We start from the raw sequence: 16,659 nt of genomic DNA, 5'->3' as shown, positions 1-16,659 counted from the left end.
GCTGAGATTTATGGACGTCACCATCACTACCATTGAAATAGCCCAAATAAACAGGTTTTTGTGACCCTAGGCTATGACCTCTTCGGCCTAGGGGCCCGAAACTCACCAGTCATGTTCCCCCTAAGGGTCCCTACAATGCTAGAAAATTTGCCACTGCTGAGCAATTGCCCTTTGAAAAGATGTGAGATTTTGGAACTGTAAATAGGAGGCCCAATGAAAGCCTATGGGGGATTTTACCAAATTTGTAGCCCTGTAACTCTGGTTTGCAGAGATGTAGGGAACCCATCTTTGGAGCCCAAGTCTAACAATATGTCTTCTACCTGCATGAGACATTTCGTGAGATTCAGACGTTGCTAACGGCCATTGCTGCGATTTATGTACGTCAGACTCGCCACCATTGAAATTGCCCAAATAAACAGGTTTTTGTGACCCTAGGCTATGACCTCTTCGGCCTAGGACTGCATTGAACGCGACCCACGCATTGTGCGCATTCTGGACAACACCAATTACTGGGTTTATACCCTTCTGGATCCACGGTACAAACACAATGTTCCAAAACTGCTTGAAGAAAGAGTCAGACAGGTCAAAATGGAAGAATACCAGCAGGCCCTTGTGGAGACTTTAGAGAGGAGATTGACATCCTCCCCCTCCTCTAGCCAGTTGTACGCCGACAGACTGACTTCCGCAAACCCAGGACGACGAGGAGGGCAGCAAACAACACAAGCCGCAGCTAGTGCCCAAAAGGGAATGGTATCGGCAGTGTCCTTGGAGTGGGAAAATTTTCTGACACCCATGCAGCAGCACACAGAACAGCAAGCGTGCAGATCCACCTCCAACACCAATCGCCTGGAGAAGATGGTCAAGGACTACATGTCAGATGGCGTAACTGTGTTGAACAATCCATCTGCACCCTTCAACTATTGGGTATCGAAGCTAGACACCTGGCACAAACTGGCAATGTACGCAATAGAGGTGCTGGCTTGCCCGGCAGCCAGCGTTATGTCGGAACGCTGTTTCAGTGCTGCCGGAGGAATCGTCACAGATCGGCGGCGTATCCGCCTCTCCACAGAAAATGCAGACCGTCTGACTCAAATTAAAATGAATCAATCCTGGATTGGAAACGACTACGCAACACTCCCGGACCCCAACCAAGTAACATGAACAATGAACATCTGTAATGGGTTAGCGTTTCCGGTCCCTGTTTATTGAACCTCTCATCTGTATTACATTTATGACTGCAAATGCAAATTGCTATCCGCACGCTTCTTGTCCTCATGCAAGGCCTGGGTTGTTGTGTCTCAAAGCGTGGCCTTCTCCTCCTGCGCCACCCTCCTCCTGTTCCATCACGTGTGCTGCTGCTGGGTTAGCGTTACCGGTCCCTTTTCCTGGAACCTCTTATATGTATTACATTTATGACTGCATGCCGACAAAAAGCATGTTACCTGTGCAAAGAAAACAGACATTTCCCGCATTTAAAAGACAGTTTTCCCTTTGAAACTTTAAAATCGATTTTCTCAAAAACTATAAGCTCTTTTTGCTAAAAAATTTTTTCCTCTTGTACCCACTCCCAAGGTGCACATACCCTGTAAATTTGGGGTATGTAGCATGTAAGGAGGCTTTACAAAGCACAAAAGTTCGGGTCCCCATTGACTTCCATTATGTTCGGAGTTCGGCTCGAACACCCGAACATCGCGGCCATGTTCGGCCCGAACCCGAACATCTAGATGTTCTCCCAACACTACACGTGACCCGTTCGGCCAATCACAGCGCTAGCCGAACGTTCGGGTAACGTTCGGCCATGCGCTCTTAGTTCGGCCATATGGCCGAACAGTTTGGCCGAACACCATAAGGTGTTCGGCCGAACTCGAACATCACCCGAACAGGGTGATGTTCTGCAGAACCCGAACAGTGGCGAACACTGTTCGCCCAACACTGCTTGGCACCCAGTCTCCCTTGAACCCTATCCTCCTAGCGCCTAAAAAGACACCCCCCACCTAATGCCTAAACTTACCCCACTCTAAGTGGCAAAAATGATCCCTCCTAATGTCTAAACCTAACACCCCCCCCCCCCCTCTGAGTGTCTAAAAGAGACACCCCCACCTAATTTATAACCCCCCTTCCCTCAGTGCCTAGAATGAACTTCCTAACCCTAGGCCCAAATGACCATTATTTCCTATGTTGAGGCCAATCAGCTACTAGCTGCATCTGGCACCCGACCCACCGCTTAGGCTCCTGATTACCGTTAATGAACACAGGAGACTATAAGTCACCAGTCGATCCCCACACCCAAATGGCCTGATCCAGCGAAATCTCCCCTACAAAAAAACAACAACAAAAAAACAAAACAAAAAAACAAACAAACAACAATAGGTGTCTTGAAGTCTCTCTGCCATATCTACAACCCAGAAACTGCACCCTATGAACAACGTATGGGAAAGTAGCCTTAACCACCTTAGCGGTATGGACGAGCTCAGCTCGTCCATTACCGCCAGAGGGTGCCGCTCAGGCCCTGCTGGGCTGATTTTGATGAAATAAAGAGCAGCACACGCAGCCGGCACTTTGCCAGCCGCGTGTGCTGCCCGATCGCCGCCCCTCTGCGGCGATCCGCCGCGAGCAGCGGCGATCCGCCGCGAGCAGCGGCGAAAGAGGGTCCCCCCAGCCGCCTGAGCCCTGCGCAGCCGGAACAAATAGTTCTGGCGAGCGCTAAGGGCTGGATCGGAGGCGGCTGACGTCAGGACGTCGGCTGACGTCCATGACGTCACTCCGCTCGTCGCCATGGCGACGAAGTAAGCAAAACACGGAAGGCCGCTCATTGCGGCCTTCCGTGTTACTTTTGGCCGCCGGAGGCGATCAGAAGATCGCCTCCGGAGCGCCCTCTAGTGGGCTTTCATGCAGCCAACTGAAAGTTGGCTGCATGAAAGTTTTTTTTTTATTTAAAAAAAACCCTCCCGCAGCCGCCCTGGCGATCTTAATAGAATGCCAGGGTGGTTAAGCAACACCAGTTGCCTGGCTGTCCTGCTGATCCTCTGCCTCTAATATTTTTAGCCATAAACCCTGAACAAGCATGCAGCAGATCTGAGAAGATCAGCTGCAGGCTTTTTTTCTGGTGTAATTGAGCCACTACTGCATGCAAATAGATCAGCAGGTCTGCCAGGCAACTGGTATTGTTTAAAAGGAAATAAATATGGCAGCCTCCATATATTTCTGCTGCAGGTTCCCTTTAATTACACATGTGCTACAATAAAACAACTATAGTGCGATGACAGCTGAATTGATAAAAAAAAAGTCTGCCACCTGAATCTGCCAGTGTAAAAGGTGGTATCTGGGAACTTGTTTTACCTCTTTCCAACTAGCTTAGCTTAGCTGTGCCACAACCCCCTCCCCCCCCCCCCCCCCAATATAATCTCCTGTTCATCATGACATGTATTATGCAATTAAAGACTTATATTTGTAAAAACAAAAACAAAAAAAAACCCTGATAAACACAACAATATACATAAAGACCCATCTGTAGTGTTTATACAGTCAGAAGGGTCATTCTAGAAAGCATGAAAAGATATGCAAAATAATAAATAAAAACAAACTCACCCTCTGAAGATATGGCCAGATAGAGGTCACCACAATAGAAAACCCTGAAGAACAATAATTTATGATGTACGGTAAATACAAAATATTACTATAAAGAAAAAAGGACATAAATGCATAAAAATCACTTCATGTAAATTGGGGGGGGGGGGGGGGGGGGGAGGAGGATTATCAGTAATATTAGTGTGCATTTATGTTACCCTGACACCTGCAGGACAGTACATATGTATGTGCTCATTTCAGGCACATAGTTCTTCAATTTCTATTCCTCGGTTTAAGACTCTCCTTAGGCTCGGTTCCCACTATTGCCGAAAATGGACATTATTTTGTCCGTTTAGCTGCAGTGGAAAACTGACAGTGAAAGGATCCTATTTTATAAATAGGACTCGTTCACACTAAATCTGCAACGTATCTGTTGTGCTAAGCATAATGCACTCTTCTGCGGTCTTTGAGTTTTCTCAGAGAACAAATACGTTTCCCATACAACCTATGGTGAAATCACATTTGCTCCAGGCACCAGCCGGACCATCAGAACAGGCAGCACACTGTTCACTTCCACCGGCCATTGGGGAGGTCTGGCTAAAGTGGGAACTCAGCATTATGGTAAAGTTGAAAGGGCAGGAGCTTTTTTTTTTGTGTGCTTGATATCAAAGTTGCAGGCAAGTAGACAGCCTATGGTTTTCAATCAGATAAGAGGAATTGTAAGGCAGAACTATGAAATTAGCATAGATAGGTGCCCATGTACATACAGGTAGTCCCGGTTAACGAATGAGATAGCAACTGTAGGGTCATTCTAAACCTGAATCTGTCCATAAGTCAAAACACTGTGCCGTCTCTGTCCTCTGTACTTCCTCTGTACTTCCTCTATGCCCCATGTGCCTCCAGTGTCCCCCTCTATGTCAACTGTTTTCCCCTGTGCCTTCAGAGTCCCATTCTGTCCCCCCCACTGTGTCACCTCTTGTCTCCCTCTGTCCCCCCCACTGTGTCACCACTGTTCCCCAGTGCCCTCAGTGTACTGCATCAAAACGTCATTTTACCAGTTTAAAAAACAATTTTTCGTACAATTTTTTTAAATCAATTTCTCAAAACAAGGTCTTTTTGACTTGTTTCCACAGAATCAAATTCACAGGCCGTTCGTAGCGATGGGGTTTTGGTAAGTCGGTGTTCATAAATTGGGGACTACCTGTATACAGTTATAAATGATACAGGGAGACCTCCCTGGTGTTATGATTATTTCCAGATTTAGGGTCTAAAAGCCGTGCAATGTTTTCACAAGCTTTTAGATCCTAAAAACAAGAAAACAAAAACATGCCACAGAGAGATCTGCAGCAGCTCCTGCATATAACTCCCTCAGGCACGGGATTACTGCTCTGAGCAGCGGATTTCCGTCCCGAGCCTGACGCGGGATTACCACTAAGGAGGTTAATAAGGATACTTAGGTTATTCTTATCTTGCTCACAAGTGTATGTAAGAAAAAAACTTGGAAAATGTACTATAGAATCACTTTAGGTTGAAGAATGCAGTCATAATGTCATGTAGAATAAATACTTGCTCTATAGTCATTGATATTATTTCCAAGTGATACACAGTGCTATAGACGCAATACAGTACTAGCGACGCACTCTGGCAAGAATTTATTTTATTCATAAGTGGACTTTTTCACTATTTGATCATTATACATTGTGAACTTTTTCAAGCCAAGTACCACTTAGCTCTGATGAAATGAGAGTTCTTTGCTTTTAGTTGGCATTTACCATACTATAAAACCTTGGCACAAGGTTGCTTGCTAAAGGTGCTGACGTTTATAGCAGATGTGCATAAGAAGAGGCGCTTGCTTCAAGGAAATGTGTTAAAGCCCAACTAAACCCCAAACTGGACTAAATTCTGAAATTCATATGGATAACGTCTTTGGAGCTGAACTTACTAAGTTCAACAAAACATTTTGTGTAGCTGTGCTTGCCTGCAGCTCCTTTAGGACAGTTGAAGTCTTACAATCCATCACCACCTACGTCATGCAAACTACAAGTTCCACATCCTTATTTAGGTACTGTACATGGTTTCTACTGTTGGCAAAAGTAGTTTGTTCTCTAGAATACCGTGGGTGTCATATGGTTACATCCGCTGTTGCCAGCTATGCTATGCACATCACCTGAAAGAATTTTACCATCTTAAAACTAAAGGTATTTGCGTTTATTCAGGTTGGAGTGAGATTTGAGGTGTCCCACAGTACATCACTGGTGAATATTCAAACCATCCATTTGTTGTCCCTGTAAGCTAGCCACACCTCCAGAACCGCTAGAATGCAATAATGTGTCAGCTTGTTAATTGTATAGAGCCAAAATAATCTAACATACATACAGACTGTTTTCAGATTGGTTGATCCTCAACAGCACACGCGGGCCTTTACCGGCATGCGGGCCGTAGTTTGCCCAATGCTGGTCTAATGTCTCTATCAGGTAATTTCTTGTGAGTAAGGGCTCGTTTCCATATAGCGCGCTTTCATGCATGCTTATGGAAACGTGATCGCAGGGACAGCATAGACTGCAGTTTCCATTCCATTCAACGGTGAATTGCCGCGCATGGTTTGCTGCATTTCAGGGCATTCAATGAATGGGATCATAAGCCCGCCCCCCGCCAGGAAATGAACCCTAAGAACTTACCTACGCTGCTGAGAAACATAGTGAGGTACATAACGCGGATGGACCACCATCTGCTTTTGTTGTGCTCTTGAGTTTCCACAATCCTAAAACAAAAACACAAATATTTTATTTAATTTGTGTATTAAGATATTTAGTGAAAAAGTTAAATAAAGTAAGTAAATAAAAAAAGGCAACAAATACTCTGAGATCAACAAACAAGACTATTAAAATGTATGCATAATGTCCATAACAGAACTAAAAAAATAAATAAATCACACACACACACGACCTGAGCTAATTCACTTTTACTCCTACATTTTCTCCTAGGAGATAATACTGTGTAAAATGACTTTTCAGCACTCTGCAGCTAAAAAAAAAGTACCAAAAAGTAGGTTAAAAAGTACTGTCAAAATTATTGTGAGTATTTTTTTGCTTGCTGGTGGCTGAAAAGTCATTTTATTGATAAAATGTGAAATATCACTTAGGAGAAATAGTGAATTGGATCAGGCGTTTAAAGGGACTCAAAGATGAAACATTAAAAAGATTTAATACAAACCTGGGGCTTCCTCCAGCCCCATCCACCTGGATCGCTCCCACGCCGCTGTCCTCCGCTGGAGAGATACGCAAACAGCGCACTTCTCTTACGTTAGACTGGCTTCGACTGACGTAAGTGATGGGACCCGGTTTCTTAAGCTGCAGGGAGCGGAAGACGGCGGCGTGGGAGCGATCCAGATGGATGGGGCTGGAGGAAGCCCCAGGTATATATAAAATCTTTTCAATGTTTAAGCTCTGGTACACTTTAAGGAGGATTTTACTCCTGAATTTAAGTGTTGCTGTGGGGATGCGATGCTCCTGCCACATCCCACTGCAACACAAAAAATGACAAACATATGACCCTGCAGCAGAGTGGGACAACAGGGTCATATGCATAGCGCCCCGCCCAGTGATGTACTCCCAGCTAGACAGAAAGTACAGCATCAGGATTTCTGCCAATTTGCACATGCATGTATTGATGCACCATGCTACATTGTTCACACTTACTTCATCGCTCACTGACTTCCATTACTCCAAGCACCAGGTGTTAAGCACAGTGTTTGCAGTAACGCGCTGCAGGGTGTGCGTCACGATTGAGGCGTTAAAAACACTTTAGACACAACGCGGTAACTATAAAAGGCCCCATTGCCTTGCTGTTGTGTTACCCTGCAGTAAAACAGTGAAACGCAACGCACAATTGCAAGTTTAAAAAAGGCCTGCATTTCATGAGTCATTAATTTCCTGTTTGCAATGTCACTTCCTGTTTATTATTATTATTTTTTTTATGCCATGCTTTCTGTTAGCTTGAAAATGGGCAGGGCTTGCCCTAAACCATTTTTGTGCTGTTTTGAATAGGTTTCTTTAAGGCCTCTTGCACACTGCAAGCAATTCAGATTCAGATTCCGCTTTTTAATCTGTTTTTACTTCCGATTCAGATTCAGATTTGCAGTTTGCTCCTTGCACACTGCAAATCTGAATCTGAATCGGAGGTAAAAACTGATTAAAAAGCGGAATCTGAATCTGAATTGCTTGCAGTGTGCAAGAGGCCTGCCTTATTAAAGAGAACTTGGTGTGCTTCGCCCCTTTTCATTGTTTACCGCCTTGGAGTTGGAGAGATAACTAGAGAAAAAGTTGCTTGGTTAAGAGAGCCAAAGACATTTTCAACTTAAACTTGAGGAACAAAATGGCTGGGCTCTCCATGGAAGAAGTTACTTTTCTCTACAAACACAATGGGCCCTATTCTCAATCACACATGCGGTAAGAGATTTTTTACTGCAACATTACCGCATGTGATAAATTCTGCATTTTTTCCACACTCACTAAAAATGTTCCGCATGTTTCCCGCATACAGGAACAATGCGTAAAAACATTTGGGAAACATGCGGAAACCATGCGGGAAAAAAAAAGTTGCATAAAGACACTTGTCCAAAAAAATAAATAAAAAAAATTAAAGTCCAGCAAACACAGCACTCATGGCTCCAGACTCCATTTAAGTCAATGGGAAGCGAAATATATCACCAAGTACTAGTAGGTGATAAAAATTCGGTAGTTAAGTCAGAAATAAGGCGCATCTTTTTTTTGTGAATTTTGATTTTTTTTTTTGCGGAAACTACCGTCTTTTGCGAACTTTTACCGCATTTTTACGCATGCGGGTAATTAATGCGTAAAATTTTACGCATGCAGTAAATTTCATGCGTAAACATTTGTGAATGTCAAGATGGTTTTTTTCAGTCGGTAATTTACCGCAAGTGCATTTCCCCATGCGAAAAATCATTGAGAATAGAGCCCAATATGAACTATAAAAACACCTTCTGGAGGAAAACTTAAACTCATGAACACAACTACTTTGCAAGGGCAGAAAAGGCAGCAGGAGCAGTGCAGAGCGTTACTTACCACTCTGCAGAGGAAGAGCAGCGACTGGCCCCAATGACAGAGCCATGGTCCCACCTGCAAGACCATCGGCTACTGTCAGCATACAGAGCAGTGGTGATTAGCGTCTCTAGTTCCTTCAGCTGATTGGCTGTACGGCTGCAGGATAACTATTAGAGCCGCGGCATGGTGCTTGGAGCACAGGAATGGATGGGACGGCTGGGTGGCAAAAGGCAGGAGCCCACACTCCTAATACTAGTGTCCACTGTTAAGCTCTCACAAGTCAACCTGCATTTCTGATGGAACGTCAGAGGACACTGTAGGACAGAGGACAACATAGGAGGGACAGAAGACGGCACGGAGGGAACAGAGGACAACATAGGAGAGCAGAAGAGGACACAGGGAGACAGAGAATGAAACAGGAGGGACAGAAGGGGGGGGGGGGGAAGAAGAGTACACAAGGGGACACAGGAGGGACAGAGGAGGACACGGGTATGTTATGGACAGGCAGGCTCAAATCCGAATTCGAGAGATACCCGGATAGTTCTATCCGGATATCTCCCAGTAAACCTGTGCAGGCTGGGTGGGTCAATCTTACCTGTAGGACGTCTTCTTCGGTCCGTCCCTGGCACCTCCCACGATGCGCTCCAAGTGGCGGTCACGCAACTACAAACACTCCCTCCTTCCGGGTTGAAGGAGGAAGTGTTTGTAGTCACGTGACCGGCGCATGGAACGCATCATGGGAGGCGCCAGGGACGGACCGAAGAAGACGTCATACAGGTAAGATTGACCCCCCCCCCCACCCAGGTTTACTGGGAGATATCCGGATAGAACTATCCGGGTATCTCCCAAATTTGGATTTGAGCAACTCTAGTTATGGATGTCCGCTAGGTACCTGAAACTAAACCTGGACAAGACGGAATTTATGTTCTTCCCACCCTGGCCATCCCTGAATCTCCCAGATGTGAATGTCACTGTTAACCACACTACCATTTGCCCTACCTCTCAAGCTCGCTATCTGTGTGTCACCCTGGACTCAGCACTCTTTTTAACCCCCCCACATCCAAAACCTGACAAAGTCCTCCTACTTCCACCTCCGCAAGATCTGTCCTTTCCTGACCTCTGTCACCACCAAACTTCTCATCCATGCCCTCATAATTTTCCGCATTGACTAGTGCAATGCCCTTCTGTCTGGTCTCCCTATGACCTGAATTGCCCCACTGCAGTCCATCGTGAATGTGGCAGCCATAATTATCCACCCCTCCCATCACTCCACCACGGCAGCTCCCCTCTGGGAATCCCTCCACTGGCTTTCTATTCAGTCCAGAATCAGGTTCAAGATACTGTGTCTGGCCTACAAATCTGTCCACAAAACCAGCCCAACTTACCTTTCCAATCTTACTCAGGAGGTACACACCTAGCCACTCACTCTGCTCCTCCAATGAACTTAGCCTGACTGCCCCCCGCATAACCCAGTCCCATGCACTATTGTTAGGACTTCTCAAGAGCTGCTCCAACACTATGGAACTCCCTACCTCCCCCAATTATGGTTGGACCTTACTTCAACATCTTCAAAAAAGCCCTCAAAACACAACTTTTCACTCTGGCCTATCCCCCCCCCACTGGTGCTCTAAAACTGCAGCTGAACTGTGGTCCCCTACTTTTTGTGTCCCTACCTCTCCCTCAAGATTTAAAGCCTTCGGCAGGGTCCTCCTCCTCGTGTCTCCTACCTGTTCAAGTACCTACATTTCCGTACACCCATCCTATGGATCTGAGTGAACTCAACTGGCCTAATCTCCATGCTCCCATCCAGTGACTTACTAAGCATTACCTTGTACTCACATTGTGCTGCATGATCTGGTTTGCATGTGCTCCTGTATAGTCTTATTGTTGTATGTCACCCCTAAATATTGTCTGTAACCTTAACTAATGTCCAGCGCTGGGTAATATGTTGGCGTTTTATAAATCCAATAAAAAATAATAAGGACAGATGAGGACACAAGGGGACACAGGAGGGACAGAGGGGGACACAAAAGCTGCAAGGGGAACATAATTTGCGAGAAGACAATCCACAAGATGCTCCTGCACCATGGACGCAACTTGTTTTCAATATTTTTTACCCTGGTTTTTGTTGTCCAACCATAGTTGCATCTTATGATCAGGAGTGTCCAATGGTCCAAAAAATACGGTACAAAGAAAAGCATCATTACAGCATAGAATTCAAATCAATGAGCTCAATAGCTTTTTTTCCTCTAGTCCAATCAGATCTTTTGCACACTATTTTATTTTATTTATTTATTGTATTTATAAAGCACCAACATATTACGCAGCACTGACTAAAAGAAATATGCATCTTTTCTAGTCAAAAGAATACATTAAATAAATAATAATAAAAAAAAATAATTAAAAAAATAAAAATCACAAACTCACACACAGAAAGTTAAAAATGCATGAAATCACATCGGAAAGCAGGAGGAAAAGTAGCTAAAAAGACACAATCACATTGCAATGGAATCACTCTGCAATTTGCGATTGCAAGAGGAAAAGCACCCTAAAACCACATAGCATGTGATCAGGAAAGGGAATTGCAAAATATGCTTTTTTATATACGCTTCCGTGCACTTCTGTATTTCCGAAACAGGTAGTGAGGGCAAGCAAACGTCACTTCCTGTTTGGCTGTCAGCCAAAAGGGGATTACTGCGTATTGACGCGGTAATCCCCAAAGGCCAGTTTTTGGCGGTGCACCAATCCGCAGCCTGAAACTGGCTTCAGAGTGCAGTCTGCTAATAGCCAAATATGCTGATCCATGACTGCACCTTGCCCTCCAGCGTGTGTGATCATGCTTCTGTACTCCTGTTGCAAACTACAGACCAGTCATGGTCATGAAGGCACGCTCTGATGCAGTTTTGATTCTGCATTCCTCGTGACACACGCAGTACCCAATTGTTGGCCATCAGCAGGCAAAGACACACGTGTTGCAACTGGAAATCTGCGCACAACTGTTTGAAACAAACATTCCAGTTCTCCAGTGAAACTTATGGCGTTTTCTATGAGTTGTAGATCAGCCCCTTATAAATAACATCATAAACAGTATTATACAGTGGGTTGCAAAAGTATTCGGCCCCCTTGAAGTTTTCCACATTTTGTCACATTACTGCCACAAACATGAATCAATTTTATTGGAATTCCACGTGAAAGACCAACACAAAGTGGTGTACACATGAGAAGTGGAACGAAAATCATACATGATTCCATTTTACAAATAAATAACTGCAAAGTGGTGTGTGCATAATTATTTGGCCCCCTTTGATCTTAGTGCAGTCAGTTGCCTATAGACATTGCCTGATGAGTGCTAATGACTAAATAGAGTGCACCCGTGTGTAATCTAATATCAGTACAAATACAGCTGCTCTGTGAGGGCCTCAGGGGTTGTCTAAGAGAATATTGGGAGCACCAACACCATGAAGTCCAAAGAACACACAAGACAGGTCAGGGATCAAGTTATTGAGAAATTTAAAGCAGGCTTAGGCTAAAAAGATTTCCAAAGCCTTGAACATCCCACGGAGCACTGTTCAAGCGATCATTCAGAAATGGGAGTATGGCACAACTGTACACCTACCAAGACAAGGCCATCCACCTTAACTCACAGGCCGAACAAGGAGAGCGCTGATCAGAAATGCAGTCAAGAGGCCCATGGTGACTCTGGACGAGCTGCAGACAGAGTTCTACAGCTCAGGTGGGAGACTCTGTCCATAGGACAACTATTAGTCATGCACTGTACAAAGTTGGCATTTATGGAAGAGTGGCAAGAAGAAAGGCATTGTTAACAGAAAGCATAAGAAGTCCCGTTTGCAGTTTGCCACAAGCCATGTGGGGGACACAGCAACCATGTGGAAGAAGGTGCTCTGGTCAGATGAGACCAAAATGGAACTTTTTGGCCAAAATGCAAAACACTATGTGAGGCAGAAAACTAACACTGCACATCACTCTGAACGCACCATCCCCACTGTCAAATATGGTGGTGGCAGCATCAAGCTTGGGGGGTGCATCTCTTCAGCAGGGACAGGGAAGCTGGTCAGAGTTGATGGGAAGATGGATGGAGCCAAATACAGGGCAAACTTGGAAGAAAACCTCTTGGAGACAGCAAAAGACTTGAGACTGGGGAGGAGGTTCACCTTTCAGCAGGACAATAACCCTAAACATAAAGCCAGGGCATCAATGGAATGGTTTAAAACAAAACATATCTATGTGTTAGAATGGCCCAGTCAAAGTCCAGATCTAAATCCAATCGAGAATCTGTGGCAAGATCTGAAAACTGCTGTTCACAAACGCTGTCCATCTAATCTGACTGAGATGGAGCTGTTTTGCAAAGAAGAATGGGCAAGGATTTCAGTCTCTAGACGTGCAAAGCTGGTAGAGACATACCCTAAATGACTGGCAGCTGTAATTGCAGCAAAATGTGGTTCTACAAAGTATTGACTCAGGGGGCTGAATAATTACGCACACCCCACTTTGCAGTAATTTATTTGTAAAAAAAATGTTTGGAATGATGTATGATTTTCGATCCACTTCTCACATGTACACCACTTTGTATTGGTCTTTCACGTGGAATTCCAATAAAATTGATGCATGTTTGTGGCAGTAATATGACAAAATGTGGAAAACTTCAAGGGGGCCGAATACTTTTGCAACCCACTGTATGTCAATCAACACAGAAAGGAGGCAAACTCAGATAAGTGCAGACTCCCTAGTGGTTTAGATGAGCCTGACTCATCCAGGGAAAAATAGTTGAAAACAGAAGGCAGGGTCCCGCATCTGTGAATCAGATCAATTGCAGTGTATATGTTATCTTTAGTTTGCTTATTTTTAATAAAACCTGTTTGTTGACTCCCCAAAAGATGACTAATTATTTTATTTAATCTATTTGCTAATATTTTGGCGTAAATTTTTACGTCACAATTTATGAGGGATATAGGTCGAAATTGGGCACAACTTGGGTTCGGTTTATCTCCTTTTGGGATTAGGGTTATGGTAGCTCGGTTTGATTCATCAGAGAAAATTACGGAGTTCTTGTCATCGTTCACAAGCCTACAAAAGAGGGGTGCCAAGATGTCCGCAAATGATTGATAAAATTCGGCATTAAAGCCGTCAGGGCCTGGGCATTTTTTTTTGGGTAGCTCCCTTACAGTGCTGAAGAATTCGGCCGGAGATATCGGGGATTCTAGTTCTGCTTTATCATTCAGGCTTACCTTTGGGAGGTTTATTTTGTCTAAAAAAAATTTTGGATTTAGCAGGCCCGATTCGTCCATATTGTAGAGTTCCTTGTAAAAATTTGAAAACTCCCCTGAAATCTGTTTAGTATCATGAATTATTTTACCTTTTTTATCGGTTATATGGTGAATAAATTTGGCTCTTCCCCTATCTTTCAGGAGGTCAGCCAGGACTTTCCCCGATTTGTTTTTCCCCAATGTATATCGTTTTTTTAATTTTCTATGTTCCGATGAACATTTGTTATTCAGGAGACCGTTAAGTTCTGTTCTAATTTCAGTCATCCTTGCTAAGGTTATTATAGTTGAGCTTTTTTTATGATCACTTTCTGCTTGATGTAGGGATTTTAGTAGGTTATTAATTTTATTGTTCCTTTCTTTATTCACTTTACTTTTAATGCTAATTAGAGTTCCTCTAATAACACATTTTAAGGTGTCCCACAGGATACCACATGAACTGACAGAGTTTTCATTCAGATCTATAAAATCTTTAATCGCACTTGCAATTTGTTGTCTATAATTACTGTTATCCAACAGTGAAACATCTAGTTTCCATTGTTTACCTTCAGTGGATCTCTTTCCTAATAAAATAGATATCACCGGAGCGTGGTCAGAGAAGGTAATTTGACCTATTTTTACATCTGTCACTGACAATATAGCATCCTGCTGGACAAAGAAATAATCGATTCTTGAGTAGTTATGATGAACATGTGAAAAGTATGTGAAGTCTCTTTCATTAAGGTTTTTAATTCTCCAGATATCGACCAATCTATTATTACCAATTGCTTTTTGAACTTCAGCGATTTCATCTCTAGACAAATATGACCTGCCCTTAGAGGTATCCTGTTCCGGGTTTAATGGTAGATTAAAATCACCTCCCAAAATTATCATCCCTTTCGCTTTACTTTTAACTTTATTGATAAAATTGACCACGGCGGCACATTGGCCTTTATTCGGGGCATATATATTAGCAAGCGTTACTGAGTCTCCATTTACCCTCCCCAATACAATAAGTTCCCTGGCATCATCATCCTTATATATTCTATCCACAGAAAAGTCAAGACCAGTTCTTATAATAATTGAAACACCACATGTTTTCTTCAGACGGTTGGGATTATTGATCCACTCTTTATATCTTTTATCAAAGATTGTTGGAGCCTTCCCTAATTGAAAGTGTGTTTCTTGAATAAATGCAATATCAATTTTATTTTTTAACAACAAATCAATAATTCTTCCTCTCTTACAGCCTGAGTTGGCTCCTTTTACATTCATAGAAAGGATTTTTAGTTCACACATCTTTATTTATTTGTATTTTTTTAAGAGCAGTAGATAAAAAAGGAGTCTTGCGTCTAAAAGAGGATAAGTCAAAAGGGTGCGCGGGAGGAGATGTAGGCTGGGGGAGGGACTCCCGGGCAAGAAATACACAATCCACACACCATACTCCCATTTCAATCGTACCTAAAATAAGCATCCCACACAACCAAACAACCAATTCTCTCTTTTTTTTCTTTTTTTGTTTCTTTCGCGACCTAGTCCGCTCTGTCAACCTTGTTGACTATTTTGTGTCGGACTCCTCTACACCTGTCAATTAGCAAAGAAAAAAAACAGGAGTAGAGCCCCTGCAACCCAATCTGACGCATACTCCCCCCCCCCCTCTATCAGAGACCATACTAGTGCATCAGGGACAAACTATCCCTACACCTTTGCTACACCTCCGCTTATGAAACAGGTTTCAGTATCTTCCCAGCCTGGAATGTGTATTGTGGGCAGTTTTAGAGCTTTTTGGATATTTATCAGTGGTTCTCCATCTGTCAGATTATATGTTTTCCCATCAATAGTTGCTCTTAAAGAAAAGGGGAAGCCCCACTTATATTGCCCTCCTTTTTTTTTAATCTCCTCCAGTAACGGTTTTAATTGTCTTCTTCGATCGATAGTTCGTTTTGAAAGGTCCGGAAAAAGTTCAATTTTCCAACCCTTAAACTCAATATTACCCAGAGATCGCGCTTTACCTAGGATTCCTTCCTTTTCATGGAAGAAGTGAATCCTACAAAGGATATCAGTGCTTTTCCCTTCTTTATGTGATCTTGCTCTGCCAATCCTATGGATTCTATCAATCACAATTTTATTTTCGGCGTCTTTATATAGCAGATCTTTAAAAAGTTCTTGAGCTAGTGATGGTAGTTCTTTGGCCGGAATACTGGCGGGAATACCCCTAATTTTTATATTATTTCTACGACTTCGGTTTTCAAGGTCATCTATTTTTAATGTAATTTCTTTAATCATCTTTTTATGTGTTGCTAAATCGTTTGATTGTTTATTAGTGGTATTAGTCACTTCCTCCATATTTTTTTCCAGTCTATCAACTTTATCCATAAGCTGGTGTAACTCTTCTTTGATAATTTTGAATTCATTACTCACTGCTTCTTTAATAGTAGCTTGCACTGTCTCGACCATAGTCACTTTTATTTTTGCAGCGAATTCCTCCATTAAGTCCCTTATGTTTATATCTGATGTCGGTCCCTCTGGGTAGCTGTTCTCACAGACCTCCTGATTGGCTTCATTCTCTGTTGCCAGTGTGGTTACTTGTTGTAATTCTTGGGGAATAACATGTTGTACCTCTTTAGTATTTTTTGTATTTTTTTCCCGCCCTTGAGTTTCTCTAACTGATTTTTGGACCACATCACAGAATTCTGTGATTTTTTTGATGTGTTTATTAATATCTTGAGGAGTAACTGAGCCGTGGGGGGAAAACATACCCTCTGCTT

General features: G+C 43.3%; 1 protein-coding gene across 2 annotated transcripts in view; it reads right to left on the bottom strand.

Moving 5' to 3' along the window:
* MFSD8 (major facilitator superfamily domain containing 8) overlaps nucleotides 1–16,659 on the bottom strand; it is a 50,745-nt gene that overhangs the window by 26,477 nt on the left and 7,609 nt on the right. For both annotated transcript variants that reach the window (XM_068279986.1, XM_068279977.1), the window contains exons 3-4: nucleotides 6,246–6,328; nucleotides 3,589–3,632 (exon numbers count right to left, since the gene is read on the bottom strand). In XM_068279986.1, coding sequence (XP_068136087.1) covers nucleotides 3,589–3,632; nucleotides 6,246–6,328 — 127 coding nt within the window. The remainder of the gene's footprint in view (nucleotides 1–3,588; nucleotides 3,633–6,245; nucleotides 6,329–16,659) is intronic.

Source organism: Hyperolius riggenbachi, chromosome 1, assembly GCF_040937935.1.
Source record: "Hyperolius riggenbachi isolate aHypRig1 chromosome 1, aHypRig1.pri, whole genome shotgun sequence".
In the NCBI taxonomy this organism is placed as follows: Eukaryota; Metazoa; Chordata; class Amphibia; order Anura; family Hyperoliidae; genus Hyperolius; species Hyperolius riggenbachi.
This window is presented reverse-complemented; position numbering and strand designations above follow the sequence as displayed.